General features: G+C 39.9%; 1 protein-coding gene across 1 annotated transcript in view; it reads left to right on the top strand.

Annotated features, from left to right (window-relative positions):
* Positions 1-17,382, top strand: part of TRPM1 (transient receptor potential cation channel, subfamily M, member 1) — a gene marked incomplete at its 5' end in the record, with an annotated part of 42,095 nt that overhangs the window by 18,516 nt on the left and 6,197 nt on the right. The window contains 12 exons of the mRNA XM_010018243.1: positions 390-440; positions 1,978-2,118; positions 3,304-3,333; positions 5,507-5,796; positions 6,309-6,537; positions 7,307-7,429; positions 7,772-7,903; positions 9,833-9,961; positions 11,216-11,467; positions 12,150-12,324; positions 15,444-15,464; positions 17,098-17,242. Coding sequence (XP_010016545.1) covers positions 390-440; positions 1,978-2,118; positions 3,304-3,333; positions 5,507-5,796; positions 6,309-6,537; positions 7,307-7,429; positions 7,772-7,903; positions 9,833-9,961; positions 11,216-11,467; positions 12,150-12,324; positions 15,444-15,464; positions 17,098-17,242 — 1,718 coding nt within the window. The remainder of the gene's footprint in view (positions 1-389; positions 441-1,977; positions 2,119-3,303; positions 3,334-5,506; positions 5,797-6,308; positions 6,538-7,306; positions 7,430-7,771; positions 7,904-9,832; positions 9,962-11,215; positions 11,468-12,149; positions 12,325-15,443; positions 15,465-17,097; positions 17,243-17,382) is intronic.

The following is a 17,382-nucleotide window of genomic DNA, read 5'->3' as shown; positions in this document are numbered from 1 at the left end:
ATCTGCCACAAATTCATCTGGAACAGAACTATTTCTAGGCTGGTTTTCTTCCCATTGTTTAAACGGCAGGTAGTCTAGGGCAGCTTTCATATACAACCTGCATCTAGGCCTTCAGTCCTTTTATGGCTCCTGAAGCAAGTACAAGTTCAGACAACACCACAAACTGCTGTGACATGAACCGTCACACAAAGGATGATAACAGAGGGATTACAGAGCTCTTGCTAGAGCTGTCTAGTGTAGGCCAGTTCCTTCCCTTCACACCTACAGAGTGTGATGGCACATGGTTGCTTAAAGCTCTGCTTATACTGCCAGATCATTAGTTACATTTGTGTGTGCCAAAAGTCTAAAGAATTGAAGATCTAATGGACTGTCAATGGTTTTTGTTTCAGAGATTGGGTCCACCAAATACACTACATTTGCTAGTCAGAGATGTGAAAAAGGTAAGCTTGACTCCTAGCATTACATCTGCATGGTTGCATTAACCACGTGAGTCAACAGCAAAAGCAGGCATAGCGTGGGGAAAAGCAGACGTTTGAAATTAAATGGTAGCTGTTCTGAAAAGATAAATTACTTCTTGTGACAAACAGTGGTATCAATCTAAATCAGGTATGGCTGTCCTGCTCTGCTAGGAATTTAAAAACAAAGGAAAATTTAGCCCCTAGTAGTGTAATATATCATTTGAGATGTAGGTTGATACTGTTTCTTCTCTACAAGAAGCTCCCAATGCAGCATTACAAAGGAGGAGTGGAAGGAAAGGCCTGCGAGGTTAACTAGAAGCACAGAATTTGTTCCCTTTTGTTTGTGTGCTTGTGTGGCTTGGCTTTTTTAGTTACTTTTCTCCCATCAATCCTACTTTTTCCTGGGAGAAACTCTGTTCTGTTTCTGAGTGCTACACGTCTTAAATTTGTTATTCATTTGTTTCCATTGCATGTAAATCTGTTCATTATACATGAATAGGGTCATTGTAAGATTTGTTGTCCTAATTGCTCTGTTTGAGGGTTTAGAGCTGTTACTCAGTAAAATTCAAGTACATGAAATAGCCTGTATTCCTTGTTGCAAGGAAAACTCCCATTTATTCCAGGGAGGTTTAGCTGTGGGAATTGCACAGTACTGGGTTAATGTATAATTCATATTCATCTGCTTCATAGCACAATACTTTTCTCACTCGGTGTTTGTCTTTTTGAGTGTTACTAATGCTCTTCTGCATTCTCCTTTCTGTCTGTCTCCTCCTTTTCATCGCATTCATGCTCATTCAGCGGCAGTCTCGGGGATTCGGTTGGGTTAACATGGAGGTGATGTGTTTGCTTAGGATGTAGATATTTCATCATAGCAACTGCTCAGTGGTGCTGTAGAATCAGTTATTGTTGTAGGATGTAGCTTGAACAACGGAGCAGTTTTCAGCTTATGTTTCTAGCAGTGTCAGTACCACTATCCAGTTTTTAAGTGTAACAATGGAAATTACGGCCTCCCTTTTTCTTTGATTCTGGCTTGCACATTAATGTAAATCGTATTCTGCGTTGTAATCTTATATCTGTAGATAATATTATGATGAAATGTAAGTTACCATAAGTTGTAAAGTATGCATGATATTCATCATGAAATTAAGTTATGCTTTTATACTGGATTAATGATAATCAAGTTATTTCATTTCATCGATATAACCCTTGCAAACAGCTCAGGCTTGTATGGACACTGACAGACTGTACGAGTAAACCAAATGAATATTTGGCCTCAATTATAAATACTGCCAACAACAAAACAAATAAAAATCTGCCCCTCCCAATTCTGTTACGTGAATCAGTTCTCACCAATTTCACACAAACATTCAGCGCCTGAAACCAGTGGCTGTAAGTAATACCCTTGTGCCAACTTAAGCGTGACATATCTGTCTAGCCTGGCAGTTTAATGTACGTTAATGTTTTCTTATCCTAAGTCCTTATTTGTTTTAATTTATTTTTTTTTTTTAATTTTTGGTAGGGAAATCTTCCACCAGATTATCATATCAGCCTCATAGATATTGGTCTTGTACTTGAATATCTCATGGGTGGAGCTTACCGCTGCAACTATACGCGAAAAAGTTTTCGGACTCTTTATAATAATTTATTTGGACCAAAGAGGGTAAGAATGAGTTCATTCTGGATGTGGCCGTTGTGCTGATGGTAAAAAATAAGTAACACTCTGTTCTTTGTCTTTGTGAAACACTATGTGTTTATTCTAAACAAATGCTGCAAGTTGAAACTCTGGTAGTGATAAGGAACCTGTAAAAACATGTTCAAGGATGGGAGGACCCAAAAGGTGGTAAATACATTGATCTGGAGGTGATTTTCCTCCCATTCCAGTAGTTTACAATCCAAGCATTTCTAACTGTGGTGCTTGCGTAGTTACTTACTCCTACTTGAAGCTGTAGCTCTCATACCTGTAAAGTGTACTGGTCAAGCAAGGCCTATTGATCAAGTCATCTTAGCCAACGGCAGCTTAGCTTGAGTAAGGCAGAGTGTTCATCAGAATACAGAAGAGCTGTTACAGGAAGTCCTGTAAAGAACTGTTCTGTACAGCAGGCACTGCAGTCTCAGTAGGGCATTTTGTAGTCATGTACCAATCCTGAGATTATCAAGCATAGTCCTTGCTTTAATAAAAAGTCTGTTCTAAGCAAATAGAATAATTTTCTTCATTAGCTTATTTGTTTGTTTGGTTCAGCTTTGAAGGTCAAGTGAAGCTTCCTAGCCTAATTACAGAAAGTCCCACACTAGGAAAGTAGCCCCACATATGGTCAGAAGGCCACTCATGTAGCTGATGTATAGTACGTATATGGTGTAGTATTATCTGATGGAACAAACAAAGAAGCCTTTTAGAGAAAACGTAAACCAGAGATTTTGCAATTGAACAGAGGGGTTTTTTAAATGGGAAATTGTGAGAGGCTTCAAGATCTGTTATATTTTTTTTACTGTTCCCTATGGGTATGTTTAACCCACGTGTGCTAAGAAGCACTATTTTTATCGATCTTTTGTGAGCATGTGGTGATTTTCATTCTCAAAGCAGCATATTCTTGAATGATCTATTTAACTGTTCCATGTGAATAAAAATCTTTGAGTGCAGGATGGAAAATATTTCCTAACCCATTTGCTTCCTGAAAATACAATTAAGAGTGCGATTAACTCATTTTACCACTATTAGTACAATTATTTAGAATAGTAAGTTTAATAATAAATACTGCACATTTGTGTATGTTTTTCCTTGGTATTGTTTGGTCTTTGAATTTCCCCTCCCATCTAACTAATTTTCTTTTCTATTTTTAATATTCAGCCAAAAGCTCTTAAACTACTAGGAATGGAGGTAAGTTGGATTTATTGTAAAATACTGGCTTTTATCAGAGCATATCTTGGTAAAGTTCTGCTCTTGCTCTTAGCTCTTGCACTATTACTGTGGCTTAAAGTAACTTTGTACTAGACAGTCTTCTATTTTGAAAACAGCCTATGAGATACTTTGGGCTGGTTTTAATGGGTAGGGTCTTGAGAGCTGCTTAAAGCTTTGCTCAATAGTCTTTAGGCAGTTTTTAACACTGTTATGTAATAACACATTCCATGTTGGAACATGCTGTAGATTTACTCATTCAGATGTGAAAATTTGTGGTATCGAAAAGACAATGTGATCCAGCAGTGCTTATGGTCAGATCCACTTTAACCATGGAGAGCAATTTGTGTGCAAATGAAGTTATACCATAGATCATTTACACAAAAAGGTTAGGTGCATTTCTCTATGAAGTATGCTTTTATTAAGGCCACGATAGTATTAGAACAGAGTGTATGTACATGTTGCTGTGTCACCTTTAATGGGAACTATATACCCACCACAAAGCCTCTGTTTCCCCAAGCAGATGAGAAGCTTTCTTCTCTACAGAGAAAGTCCAGGTATTGTTTAAACTCTCTGATGAGCTTCCTATTTTCTAATGGCTAAAGGCCAAAAGCTCAGCCCTTGAGGTGTGACCCTTTTTACTCAGCGTTGATCACACATATGTTGCTTAGTGCTTTTCCAGAAGTAGATTTTGCTATTTCTTTCATTGAGAAATGGTTTATGTGGCACAAACCAAACTGTTCTCTCCACTTGTCAGTGGGTGTAGCCCATTCCCTTCTTCCAAAAAAAAAAAGGAAACGTGAAAAGAAAGATTGACATTTCTTTTGCTGAAGTGGTCAGTAAATTGTTGTGGCTCCAAGTGTTGAGATTGTTTTGATTTCTAAGGTTACAGCCCTAAAACAGGAGTTTAGTCTTCTTAGCACTTTGTCTTTCTTATCCAGGGTATTGTTTTGATTTGATTTTTTGAGTGTGGGTAGAACCTAATCCTTGGTCCTCCATTTGAGATTTTATGTCCTGTGCTTCAGAGATGCTCAACACTCTCCACGTGCACAGTTACTGACCCCTGAATTTTCCGTAAGAAACGGAGTTCACAACTGCTGAAAGAGAGATACACAGTTAATTTTTGAGCTGAAGAGTTGTCTTTGAAACCGGGGGTGTGAGGCTGAACCCTCAGTTTGCATTTAAGTTCGTATTTTGCCATAAAATAGTGCATTATGCTGAGCTTGCCTGGACAGGAAGTAATTTTGGAGAATGGTAATTGCTTTTACTTGCAATACTCTTCTGAGCCTGGAATCAAGGTCTACAGTGGTGATGAGCTCTGTCTACACCTATATATGCAATGTTCTTCCTACGTTATTTATAGCCCTAATTTTCCCAATCCTGGCTTTTCTCCCTTCAGGATCCTGCTTCATTGTCAGTACTTCCCTTCAGTTACTTCCATGTTGGTTCCTGTAGTAATGGCCTATCCTCCCTATCCCTTTAAGAAATGGGATACTTATACCCTCCGTTTCCACTGCATACATAAGAGGAGATTGCTATTCAAAGGTGAAGACTCCCTTTAGTATCTTGCTGTTCTTAAGGATGCTGCCTGCTTGTCTTCTCCATTTGCATGTTACCACTCTCTGCACCTGCATGTCATCTGAAAGCTGCTTTGATACCTGTAAGATATGCAGCACTGTTCTTCAGGAATAGATGCAGACATATCAAATCAGAAATGACACTGGAACCTATTCATAGTGAATTCAGGTTTGTTAAAGCTCCACTTCACTGCAGAGGAATTCATGAAATATTAATTTATTGCAAATCAACTTGTGCAATTACACATGTGGAAGTGATCTACTTACAATGCAGTATAAAATGATGCCTTCAGTACAGTAGGGTTCTACTGTACTTATCCAAGATGGGTTACTTGTAATTAAGTATGCAAGAAATGGTTCTCTGAATAAAATAGTAAGCTGTGTGTACTGGCCCAGTGCATGCTCTGTTACTTGTTCTTCATAGTTTCACTGCTATTGGCATTCATTGTAGCAAACAGCAAAACCAAATTAGAACTTTAACTATTAATATGTCCTTTCAATACTTGTTCTGTGCATGGTGTCATTGACAGGTAAGCTGTAAAAATTGATGGGAACGTTTTTGCTTCTTTTCTTCCCAGGATGATGAGCCTCCCACCAAAGGGAAGAAGAAAAAGAAGAAGAAGGAGGAAGAGATCGATATTGATGTGGATGACCCGGAAGTCAGCCGCTTCCAGTATCCCTTTCATGAACTGATGGTGTGGGCTGTGCTGATGAAACGGCAAAAGATGGCACTTTTCCTTTGGCAGCGAGGGGAGGAAACCATGGCCAAGGCACTGGTGGCCTGCAAACTCTACAAGTCCATGGCCCATGAGTCTTCTGAGAGTGAGCTGGTGGATGACATCTCTCAGGATCTGGACAACAACTCAAAGTCAGTAGATGCAGAACAGACTTTATATCTACTTGGTATAGGGAGATGTCTGACCTGCTGAGAAGCTTTACTTGTAGTAAAGTACAATTGATTTCTAGAATGTATGTTTGCAGAATGCCATTTGGAGCTAATGAGCTAAAATGCTGTCTCAGAATCTGAAGGCAACACGAGCAAGGCGAACACTTGCGTTTTTTTCTGACAGAACACATTCTTTTCTTCAGCTTCTCTCTCTGTAGAACTAGCTAGTTTTATTTCACAAAGTTATTGTCAGGATTTACTCACATAAAGTAAGGGGTATCTGAGGATATACGTAAACTGGCCTTAAGATGTTACTGGTCTAAGGTAATTCTTTCTGGTCAGTAAAAATCTGTTGGGAACTTTTGTAGACTGTGCCTTGTCATTGTACACGTGTGGGAAAAACATGATCCCCTGTGAGCAGAATGAAAACCCCAAATGCTAGCAGACCCTGATTTCTAAATCAAACTTCCCTGGACTTACCTTGCATTTTGCAGGGATTTTGGCCAGCTGGCTGTTGAACTCTTGGATCAGTCCTATAAACATGATGAGCAGATTGCCATGAAACTTCTGACATACGAACTGAAAAACTGGAGTAATTCTACCTGCCTGAAATTGGCTGTGGCAGCTAAGCACAGGGACTTCATTGCTCACACATGCAGCCAGATGCTTCTGACAGATATGTGGATGGGTCGGCTACGCATGCGGAAAAACCCAGGCCTTAAGGTATTTCTGTTCTGCAGCTGTTTTCAAAGATACGGTTTGTTGCATATAATACTACAGTGTACATAGTGTATGCATAGAACAAATTGGCTTACTAATTACAGAAGTTTTAAGAACATGCCTGTTTTAAAGCTAATTCTTTGTGGTTTCCAAATTCAGGCTATCTAAGGAACATTACCGTATGACAAAGGAATATATAAATCTATTAAAGGCTTCTCATAATTGGAATCTGAAAGTGAAGTTGTGGCTTTCAATGAGTGATGAGTTCTGTTCATTGAAAACATACCCCTTTGATTAAAAATCAGTTGAATACAAGAAAAAAGATCTCCATTAGGGGTCTACACAATGGGAATAGAGAGAAAATGAACCAGACATGGACACATGTTTCTTACATTGCTTGTAAGCAATTTTTAACTATTAAAACTAATTATAGTAGGGGACTAAAGTACTGTAAACTCCAGTAACAAACCTGAAGCCCTCTTCCAACCACCACTTTGTCCATTCCATGGAATTTCTCTGCACACCTCTAAATTTGGAACAGAATTTCTGAATTGCAGTGTATTTGTGGAGATGGGAAGCCTTTCATGGTGCCGTCTTTCATACAAGACCTTATTGCCAGTGCTTCATAGATACTACTTACTAGGTGTGAGGATAGCAGAGTATCTTGAATGCTATACAAAAGAAAATACTGTTTATGGGATTTGCCTTGTTAAGATAGCTATTAATATAACCAAATATTGTCACCTGTATTGAATTCTTTCTTGTTGTACAGGTTATAATGGGGATTCTCTTCCCTCCCACCATCCTTTTCCTTGAGTTTCGGAGTTATGATGATTATTCCTACCAGACATCAAAAGAAAATGACGAAGGCAGAGAAAAGGAGGAGGAAAATGTGGTCAGTACTGGAGATTATTAGGAAGTTCTACTATCTCAAGAGTGCTCAGTTTACCTAGTTCTCTGATAGTGCTGTAGGTCACCCTGCTTAAAATCTCAACTGTCTTTGAAGGATGAAAATCAGTGAAAGAGTTTTGGGAGTGTTTGTCTGCATTTTCAGGATGTGTAAATTACCTGTGTAGCTGCACAGACTGATGGAATTTGTATTTTTGTATTTTTCAAAAGAGGTCTGTTACTCAGAGGAAGCATTGTGTACTTAGCAGTTGGCTGGGGCTGTAGTTGAGGAAAATGTACTATTTTTACTATTGTATATTGATGAAAACAGGCTGCTTTGGTCTTCCAGGATGCAAATGTGGATACAGGCTCCCGAAAAGGAGATGAAGAGAATGGAAACAAAAAACAAAAGAGCCTTCCAATTGGAACAAAGATTTATGAATTCTATAATGCACCTATTGTCAAATTTTGGTTCTACACAGTAAGTAATGATGATTAAACTGATAATGATAATTCTTTTCACACCTGTGAAACTTAAGGGATTTCAGTGTAAAAACAGTAACCAAGCAATAAATACGTAAACAGTACTGACTTTCATGGGATCTGATGAGTAAAGCACTCCCTTTATTCAGAGAAAAATGCATGGACATTGAAACAGAATGAATAACTGAAGCTTATGCTGTCAGCCTCTAGAGCTGCTACACACTTTGAAGGAGGCAACGTCTGGCTACTCACATGCCAATCTCCAGTCCAGTCACTCAGTCCAAACTAGGCTGTATTCTCTTGCTTTCTAAAGGCTCTAGCTCCTGTTCTGTATTGAAATATAATTTAGGTCCCAAGAAGTAATGCCATAGTATCAGTGCTTGCCATTTGCTCTGTTGACAGGCTCAGATGAGTACAACTTACATGGAAGCACAGATTTCAGTCTGCTAAGACTTAATAGGTACTTTTATTTAGATAACTAAAACCAATCTAAAATACTTATTTTTTAAAGGCATCTGATTTTCTCTTTAGTGCATCAGGAATTATCTGGTGCTAAACTCTGTTTTAATAAAACAGAAAAGGTACTCATGCTACCACTCATAAATTTTGTGTGTGCCCTGTAAAAAGGATATTGGTTTCATCTTTATTCAAAATTAGGACTTCAGGTATCTAGTATGTCAGAATATTATGTAGGTTTTCAGGGTTTGCACATCATAATCACACAACACGATACTGATGCCTCTCTGCTGCTTGTGTTAATTTAAAAGCAAAATTCTTAGTCTCAAAGGAGAGTATTCAACGTGGTTTCACAGTGTAAAGAAATTACATTTTGTTAGATTAAAAAAGCTGCTGGTGCAAAGGGCCTGATTGTAGAGTCCTTTGGGATTGGTGGTTTGTGTCTTCCAACAGATGAGGTAATTCAGCAGCCTGGATCATCTGTCCATTCCTTCCACTGCTGGAGGCCTAGGGCCTTTGCCGATGGTCACGGCGGCTATGGGGAGGGCATTGCAGCAGGCCTGCTTCCTTCAGAGAAGCTGATCCTTTTTTGTGCAAGGAAGGGTCTTCAACAGCTGAATCTTTCATGAATATCCTCAATGTGTGTGTTCATACGTGTTCACATGAATGTCAGAATCAGGGCAGGCTTCATGCATTATGCAGGTTAAGAGGGGTTTAGCTGCCTTCTGTTTGGTGTTTCTTCTCTGACACAGTGATGCAGCTTTCTGTGCTCTTAGTGAATTAGGCTTCAGCAAGAAACTTGCTCCTGAGACTTGGGGCTACTTAAAGTAACCAAAATATCTGCAAATATACCGTTCATGCGGATGGGCTTAAGTAACAAGTATAGGATGAGGTGATGTAGGGACTGGTCTTTGAAGTCTGTATGCTTCTGGTCTCACGTAAAGAGGACATTCTGCCTAGAGGGTCTCTATCACGTTATTAAAAGAAGAAAAGCAAGTGGCCTGTGTGGCACTTTATTTCCCCTACCCCTCCAGTCACATGCTGCTCCCAGCCCTGCCTCCTTCTTCTGTTTTACATCTCTTGGTGGATGGTGGATAAAAATTTCACATTGAATATCTCATTCTTTAGAAAACTCAATTTTGTCCTTGGAAAACCTTTTTGGTTTATTACTGCCTTGTTTCCCTTTTTTATCCTGCAATCTGTTTTGGTTTCTTAACTCTAGAGTTCCAAGAATGCTGAAGTTTTTAGTATGGCTGGTCATCAAAGACTGCTGTGAGGCATGGAGACACCAGCACCACCAGTCTGACATTCTCACCACTTGTTACAGAGAACAGTGTGGTAGCTCTGTTGATTTATACTACTAGTCGTGAACTTCCTAATGCAAATTAGTGGAGCCTGATTTTGTGCGTGTGTCTAAGTCATCTCATCCATCACCTGAAGTCCATAAAGGATTCTTATTTTTTTTTGGTAGATATCATACCTCGGTTACTTGATGCTATTTAATTACATCATTTTGGTACGGATGGAACGTTGGCCATCAGTCCAGGAATGGATTGTCATCTCCTACATTGTGACATTGGCTTTAGAGAAAATAAGAGAGGTAAAGTCTGATTATACCAACATCTCATCATTCTTAAATTGAAGCTCACTCTTAAAGGTAAGAATAGCATGGACTTGTGCCAGAGGCTTGAGAAGCCATACATGACAGAGAAGATTCTAGTAGCCACAGAGTCCCAAAATGCCCATCACTGGAGAGAGTTTCATTCACATTCATTTCCAGACAATGGAAAATTCATAGAAATGAATGCTGTCATTCTTTCAGGTGTATTTCCAAGGAGGGCAGCACCATAGCGCATGAAGGACATCTCAGTAGGTACTGTCTTTTTATTACTGATGCAGTCCTTGATGAGAACTACAGGCAGAGAGGTGTTTTGGGGATTAGCCACGAGTACTCTCCGACTGACCTCATTACTTTTGTACAAGGAAGACAACATAGAAACTTGTTCTGCATTCACATGCTGTAGTGTGGTTTGTGCTTAGCCTATCCTTCTCTGGTTCACAACTCCCCCATCTCATACTAACTGTATCTGTAGATTTGGATGCCAGGTCAGTAAGTCAACTCTCCTGGTTTAAATGCTTTTGATCAAAACCTACAACAAAAAAGACTTGATAAAGCCAAAATAGAAACAGAAATTAAAAGGTGGTCTAAGAGGACAGCCATGAAGATGATCAAAGGATCGGAACAACTCTTCTGTGAAGAAGGACTGAGAGAGTTGAGGTAGTTCAACCTGGAGAAGAGAAGGCTCTGGGGAGAGCTTACTGAAGCCTTTCGATAAGGGGTTATAAGAAAGAGAGAGAGAGACTTTCTACCAAGGCCTGTCATGACAGCACCCATTTTAAACTGAAAGAAGAAAGGTTTTGATTGGACATAAGGAAGAAATGTTTTATGATGATGGTGCTGAGGCGCTGGCACAGAGTGCCCAGAGAAGCTGTGGCTGCCCCATCCCTGGCAGTGTTCGAGGCCAGGTTGAACACAGGGGCTTGCAGCAACCTGCTCTAGTGGAAGGTGTCCCTGCCCATGGCAGGGGGTTGGAACTGGAAGAGCTTTATAGGTTCTTTCCTAACACAAACCATTCTATGTTTCTGTGAGAAGGAAATTCTGCCTGCTGGTGACTAAAAATATTGCTGCTTGAGACAAATTTTGCTGGCAGTAGAGTGGGTCTCAGACACTTACTGAATGCCACAAAGATTGGTTTTCTCTCATGACCATTACTTCAAAAATGTAACTTGGAGTTTTTTCCTAATGATTTCTTTGTTGGGTTTTTTTGTTTGTTTGTTTGTTTTTTTATTTCAGATTCTGATGTCAGAGCCTGGCAAGCTGAGCCAAAAAGTGAAAGTCTGGCTCCAGGAATACTGGAATATTACTGACTTGGTGGCTATTTCAGTATTTATGATAGGAGCAATCCTTCGCCTGCAGAACCAGCCTTACATGGGTTATGGAAGAGTGATTTACTGTGTAGATATCATTTTCTGGTACATTAGAGTACTAGATATCTTTGGTGTGAACAAATACCTGGGACCTTACGTCATGATGATTGGAAAAATGGTTAGTGCCTAAAGTGCTGTAAACTGTATTTCAGAACCTCATGTGAAACTAAATTCAGTTCTGATTTTAAAAAGAGGGTTTCCATTTGAGTAGGACTCTGAATAAAAGCTATGAAAAGGTTGCCATGTGAATTTCGCACACAAGAGATAAAATGCTCCTGCTAATAATTGCTTTATCTGAGAGGGAATCTTTTTTCTTTCTTTCTTGGTTTGTTGGTGGTTGGTTTGAACCAGCCTTTGGAAACCTGTTCGCTTTGCCTGCCCCCTGTCTCCCAAAGCCATACAGCAGTCATAGGTGTCTGATACACTGGGGTCATTTACAATACCATCAGTTGTGGACAGGAGATGATACAACAATGATTATATCATCTTTTTGCAACCACAGAAGAGGACTGTAGTGAAAGTACAGCCTCACACACTTGATGCAAAAGAGTAGGGGTAGCAAAGACTTTAGCATTAAGTCTTTGTAAATATATATCTAGTATTCCTTTGAATGGCTGTTTTAACTGCATTTTTGTGTATGCTTAATTCGTGAGCAGTAGTTAAAGAGTAATACTAAGAAGATTATCCAGGGGAATTTGTTTGTTCTCTTCATACTTTCTTGTTTAATGCCTGCTGGCAGACAGACATGCTGGTGCTACTGTGCTACCTGGTGACAATACCTGTATGGTCTCTCTGGGCAGATGATTGACATGCTCTACTTTGTGGTCATCATGCTTGTGGTTCTGATGAGTTTTGGAGTAGCCCGACAAGCTATCCTGCACCCAGATGAAGAGCCTTCTTGGAGACTAGCTCGCAACATCTTCTATATGCCCTACTGGATGATCTATGGAGAGGTGTTCGCAGACCAGATAGACCGTAAGAGTAGAATTCATAGTAAGAGTCTGTTTCCTGTTTCTGAGGCGGATGATCTGATCCAAATTAATGATTGGTTTTAATTTGGAAGTAGTGTTTTGTTGTTGTTGTTTTCTTGTGGCAGACTCCGTAGACTGAACTGTTTTCTGTTCCCCACCTGCATGTCCTACGTCTCAGTTTATATTCAAATTCAGTTAACACTGAGAGTGGTACAGTCTGGAATACTCTCCTGTCCAAGAGTGTTCTGTTTACTTGCAGGGATCAACAGAGATCATTCTGAAACATTCTTTTGAACCAGTGTTTTACTGATAGTTCCAACAGAAAAGAAATACCTTGACGAGGAGATGAAAATACACGTACCCTTCCATCTCCAGCCCACGCACAGGCAATGAGCTGATACGTGTTTACTCCCATTGATACATCTATCTACGTTCCAGAGCTGTTCCCAGTTCATGAATCACTCACGTTCTTTTCTTCTACACCTGTAGAAAATAAAACAAAAAAGGCAAGCTCTGCTTGGTTAGCTTTGGGTGTGGAAGTAGCCTTTCTTACGTAAAAGCTGCACAGGTTAAACAAATAACTGTCAGTATTTTAGAGAAGATGGAAACTGTCATGTTACTGCCAGCTTTGTGTTAATATTTGCAATTTGGACAGTCAGACATGCAGCTGGCCTCCTCTAGTGTGTATCACATAGTCTGCACTTTATTTGAAATAATACAGGCTGTTCTTCCAGCTTTGTGTATGTGCTGTTTCAACCATCTGCAAATATTGGTAAGTAGTAAAGTGGAAGGCTGAAGAAACTGTTACATCTAAGTTCAAAAACTATAAAAATCCATCATCATGAGAAACCTTGGTACCAGATGTCATTCAAGTGTACTTAGTTGCTTAAAAAGGAATAAAATGTGTCATTAGTCTGTTTCTGAAGAGCATACATTTGCAAAGATCACATCGTCTTCGTTTTCCTTATGAATGCTTGTCTCATTAATGTAACTTATGATGCAGTAAATTACTCCTGACAAATAAAAGGTCAGACAAGTACTGTCTGATACTGCAGTTTGAGTGCCCATGTGGGCCAGGATAAACTCAGGATCTTTCAAGTGGGTTAGTTTTCCCATGGTGAGGAATAGACTGTAACAGGGTATCCCTGACAGTTGTGGCTTATAATGTACATTCAGTCCTACTTCACTTGAAACATAGTTTGATTTCTTCATAAAAGAAAACTCACACCTTGCCAACAATACTGATCTCTTGAGTGTAAGTACTGTCCCAGATGTCTTTCGTGCTTCCAGTTGTTTCTCAGTTACATACTCGGCATCCTTTGAACTAGAAATCTTTCTTCAGCAGTGTGAAAGATTTTGGGGAAAAGTTCAGGCTTTGCAGTAACACAAGTTCAGTCCAGCTATACTTGTTCCACTGACCTTCCCAGGTTGGAAGCTTTGCTGTGTCAATAGCTTAAACATAAGCTAACTTGGAAATATGTGTCTATTTTGAAATAGAAATGGCTATGCAAGGAGTTCTACTGGTAGAACTAGACTGCATTACAATTACTCTGTACATTTCTTGTATCTAGAAGTCTGTGGAATGACTTCTGAAGATCTCTTTGCTTTCAATCAGAAATTTTTGCTCTGATCTTTCCCTGGTTCTCTGTAAACACACCACAAAAGCAGCCTCGGAAGTCACTGGGGAATGATTGCATGGGCAGTCTAACCTGACTCTGTGCCAAGTGCTTATGAGTAGTTTTGCCAAGGCCCATGAGCGTAAACAAGTTATGGAAGAAGTATTGCCTCGAGTTTTCCATCTGAAAGAAGGCAGTTGGGCTTTTGTCCATAGCTTCATTGAGGATAGGATGGCACCTAAAGATGAAGATCACAAATCACAGAATTGCTGAGGTTGGAAGGCACCTTTGGAGATGATCTAGTCAAACTTCCCTGCTCAAAGCAGGGTAAATGAGAGCAGGTTGCTCAGGGACTGTCCTGTCAGGTGTTTCATATCCTGAAGGATGAAGACTGTGCAGCCTCTCTGGACAACCTGGTGTAAATGGAATTTTCCATATTTCTATCATTGCCCACTGCCTCTTTTCCTTTCACTAGATACCACTGAGAACAGTCTGGTTCTGTCGTCTTTACTCCCACACACCCATTAGGTATTTATAACATTGGTAAGATCTCCCTTGACCCTTCTCTTTTCCAGGTTAAATTATCCCTGCACTCTCAGCCTTCCCTCATTTGTCAGGTGCTCCAATCACCTCAATCTTTGTGGTCCTTTACTGGAGTCTTTCCAGTATGTCCATGTCTGATTTCTACAGAGAACTGTAGAGCCCAGAACTAGACATGTAAGTCCACATGTGGTTTCCTCAGAGCTGAGTAGAGGTGACTAATTACCTCCCTTAACTCGCTGGTAGTACTTTTCCTAATGCAACCCAGGATGCTCTTAGCTGGTTCACTCCATTTAGAAGATGTCCATGAGCAAGAACTTTGTGGCACTTGATACTCAACAGCAACATATTGTTAACGCTAGAGAAGCCTGGCTGAGTTCCTTCAGTAGCATCATTCTTCTTACAGTCACCATTTAGGGGCTGGCCAGCAAGTATTTGTGCCAGTAGTCAAAATGGGCTTTAATGATATTGTTTGCTGGAATATCCGTATTGTGACTATTAATGGAAACACAGCTACTCAGCAGCTGGCAGATCCAAAGCCAGGGTGGTTCTTAAAAAGGAGAAGATGTTTCCATAATAGCTAGAAGAATGATTTTGTGTGATAGCTTCGAGTAGGTTTGTGTTCGTGGTGGCCGCCAGTTGTGTTTACTTGCCTAAAATATCATGTGTATTTATATGATCATCTGCCAGAAGCATTTTGTGATTTATTATTAGTAAGAACTCACTGCCATAGGTAACACTTGGGGAAAACAACGTGAAAAGGAAATTGCAGAATGCTGTGTATTTTTAACCAAGACATTGTATCTAAGCATATGTCTCTACGGTTCTGGTGCTTGAATTGCTTATCTTTGCTTGGTGGCAAAACTGTATTTTCAATCATCTTTTTTTGTTTGGTTTTTTTTTCTATATTTTCTTTCTTTCTCTCCCTGCCTCCGCTTCCATTTCATTCCCTTGGAATGCTCTTCAGTCTATGCCATGGAAATTAATCGTAAGTCTCTGTGGAGAACCCATTACCTCATTTAGCTGAATATGTTCATTAATCTTCACTAGATACTGATATTGTAATTATAGGGCTCATCCAATATTTAGGTGTGAATCTTGTTTTCCTACTGTAATAGCTTCATTTGAAAAGAAGCAAAGGAAAAATATTTTAATCCAGATTGCAGACCTGTGGTTGCTATGTCTCGTTTCTAGTACATTGACAGTTCTCTTAAATTACGATGTACAAGTGTCATGGATAATTAATTCCCTTTGATTACCTAGATACAACGTTAGTGTTCTTTGGCAGTACTTCCATTGATTCACTTGCCTTTCCTGTTACACTTAGGCTACACAGGAGAAATGTAAGTTTGATGTTTGACAAGCAAGTAAAATCTATTGTATTAATCGTAGTCTAAATACTTCTTTCAGTCCATGGTAAATAAGATTAGTCTGTTTTCAAGTACTTTTCAGGTGAGGTGGAAGTATTGGAGTATTTTTGCAAAGTGCTTAAAAAGACTGGCTTGTCTAATTACATAAACTAAACCTGTAATGAACTCGTTGTCAGACAGTGTTTCCTAAGATTTCTACTAAGGAACCTGTGGTTGAGAGGCACTTCACCCGCTAAATGGTTCCAAAAGTTGGCCTTGTATTAGAAATCAGACATGCTGGCACTGCACTTAGAACAAGCCGGCTGCCTTCACGTGGCTCGAGGACAGCTCTCACCCCAGGACCGCCTTGATTCTCAGGATTACTTCAGGCAGTAGTTCTCTCTCGGTTTGATCGATAGTCTCAATGTTTGTATCATTTTCACCCGTCTATTTTGCTGTCACTATATCACGTCCATTTTATAATTCTCTTTGGTTTAAAATTTCATCTAAAATCTAGAATTATCGTGAAAAATAAAGGAAATGGAAATTGTCCCCAGAGTGGCGGCAGGGCCACCTGTGGGTAACTTCCCAGCCCTGCACAGGACAAGCGCCAGTGCAGCGTCTACTGAGGGAGCCCAGGCAGGGGCAAAAGGGGGCAGGGCCCAGCACAAGAAGGGTCCATCCAGGGGACAAGCAGAGGTCCCAGGTCCACCCAGGAGGCAGGGCTGGGACCTGCACACTGACAGAGCTCAGGCAGGGACAGGTATATGTAGGGATGTCCTGCAGACCCCAAGTGAAGCTGGGCAGGACTGTTAAGGCCGTGTTAGTACACTCAGGGCCCCAGTAAAGGTTTAATTTATGCTCAGTAATCTGGGATCACTAGGTAGATCTCTTTATATCTTTGTCAAGGTACGCACACAAGTTTGGTTGAGAATTCTTTTTGAAGTCCACTATTAGTATGTACATATGCACATTAAGATCTTGTCCTAGACTATTACTGTGAGGAAAAGAAACTCCATCTGAATCTGAAGAGAGAGTCCCACTGTAGGGTAAACTTGGAGCTGTTCACTGTTATGGGAAATCATTTTCGTATGCTGTAGTTAGAAGCAGAATTAGAAGTAGATATCACGCATACTTGCTACTGGAAATAAACTGACAAAATTAGTTTAGCTTGGCAAATTTTATGCTTGTGTCATCATTAAATAAATGTGTTTGGTGTTTCTAAGTTATCGGGCAACTTCTGAAAAATAACCTTTCCTGTTTTTTCTTCAGCTCCCTGTGGGGACAATCTTTATGATGATGATGGTAAACGCCTCCCTCCATGTATACCAGGGGCCTGGCTCACTCCTGCTATTATGGCCTGTTACCTCTTGGTAGCTAATATCCTGTTGGTAAACCTGCTGATTGCTGTCTTCAAGTATGTAAATAGTCATGCTTTCTTAATGCAGACAGTTTCTGTGAGAGCCCATTAATTGATTTTGCAAGGCTTTGCATTTGCACTCAGAATCTAATGACTCTATGAACATGACTGTCAAATACTTGGCCTGGTGTATATAC

This window comes from Nestor notabilis, unplaced genomic scaffold, assembly GCF_000696875.1.
Source record: "Nestor notabilis isolate BGI_N333 unplaced genomic scaffold, ASM69687v1 scaffold17777, whole genome shotgun sequence".
NCBI classification, from domain to species: domain Eukaryota; kingdom Metazoa; phylum Chordata; class Aves; order Psittaciformes; family Psittacidae; genus Nestor; species Nestor notabilis.
Note: the sequence above shows the minus strand (reverse complement) of the source record. Positions and strands in the feature narration are given on the sequence as shown.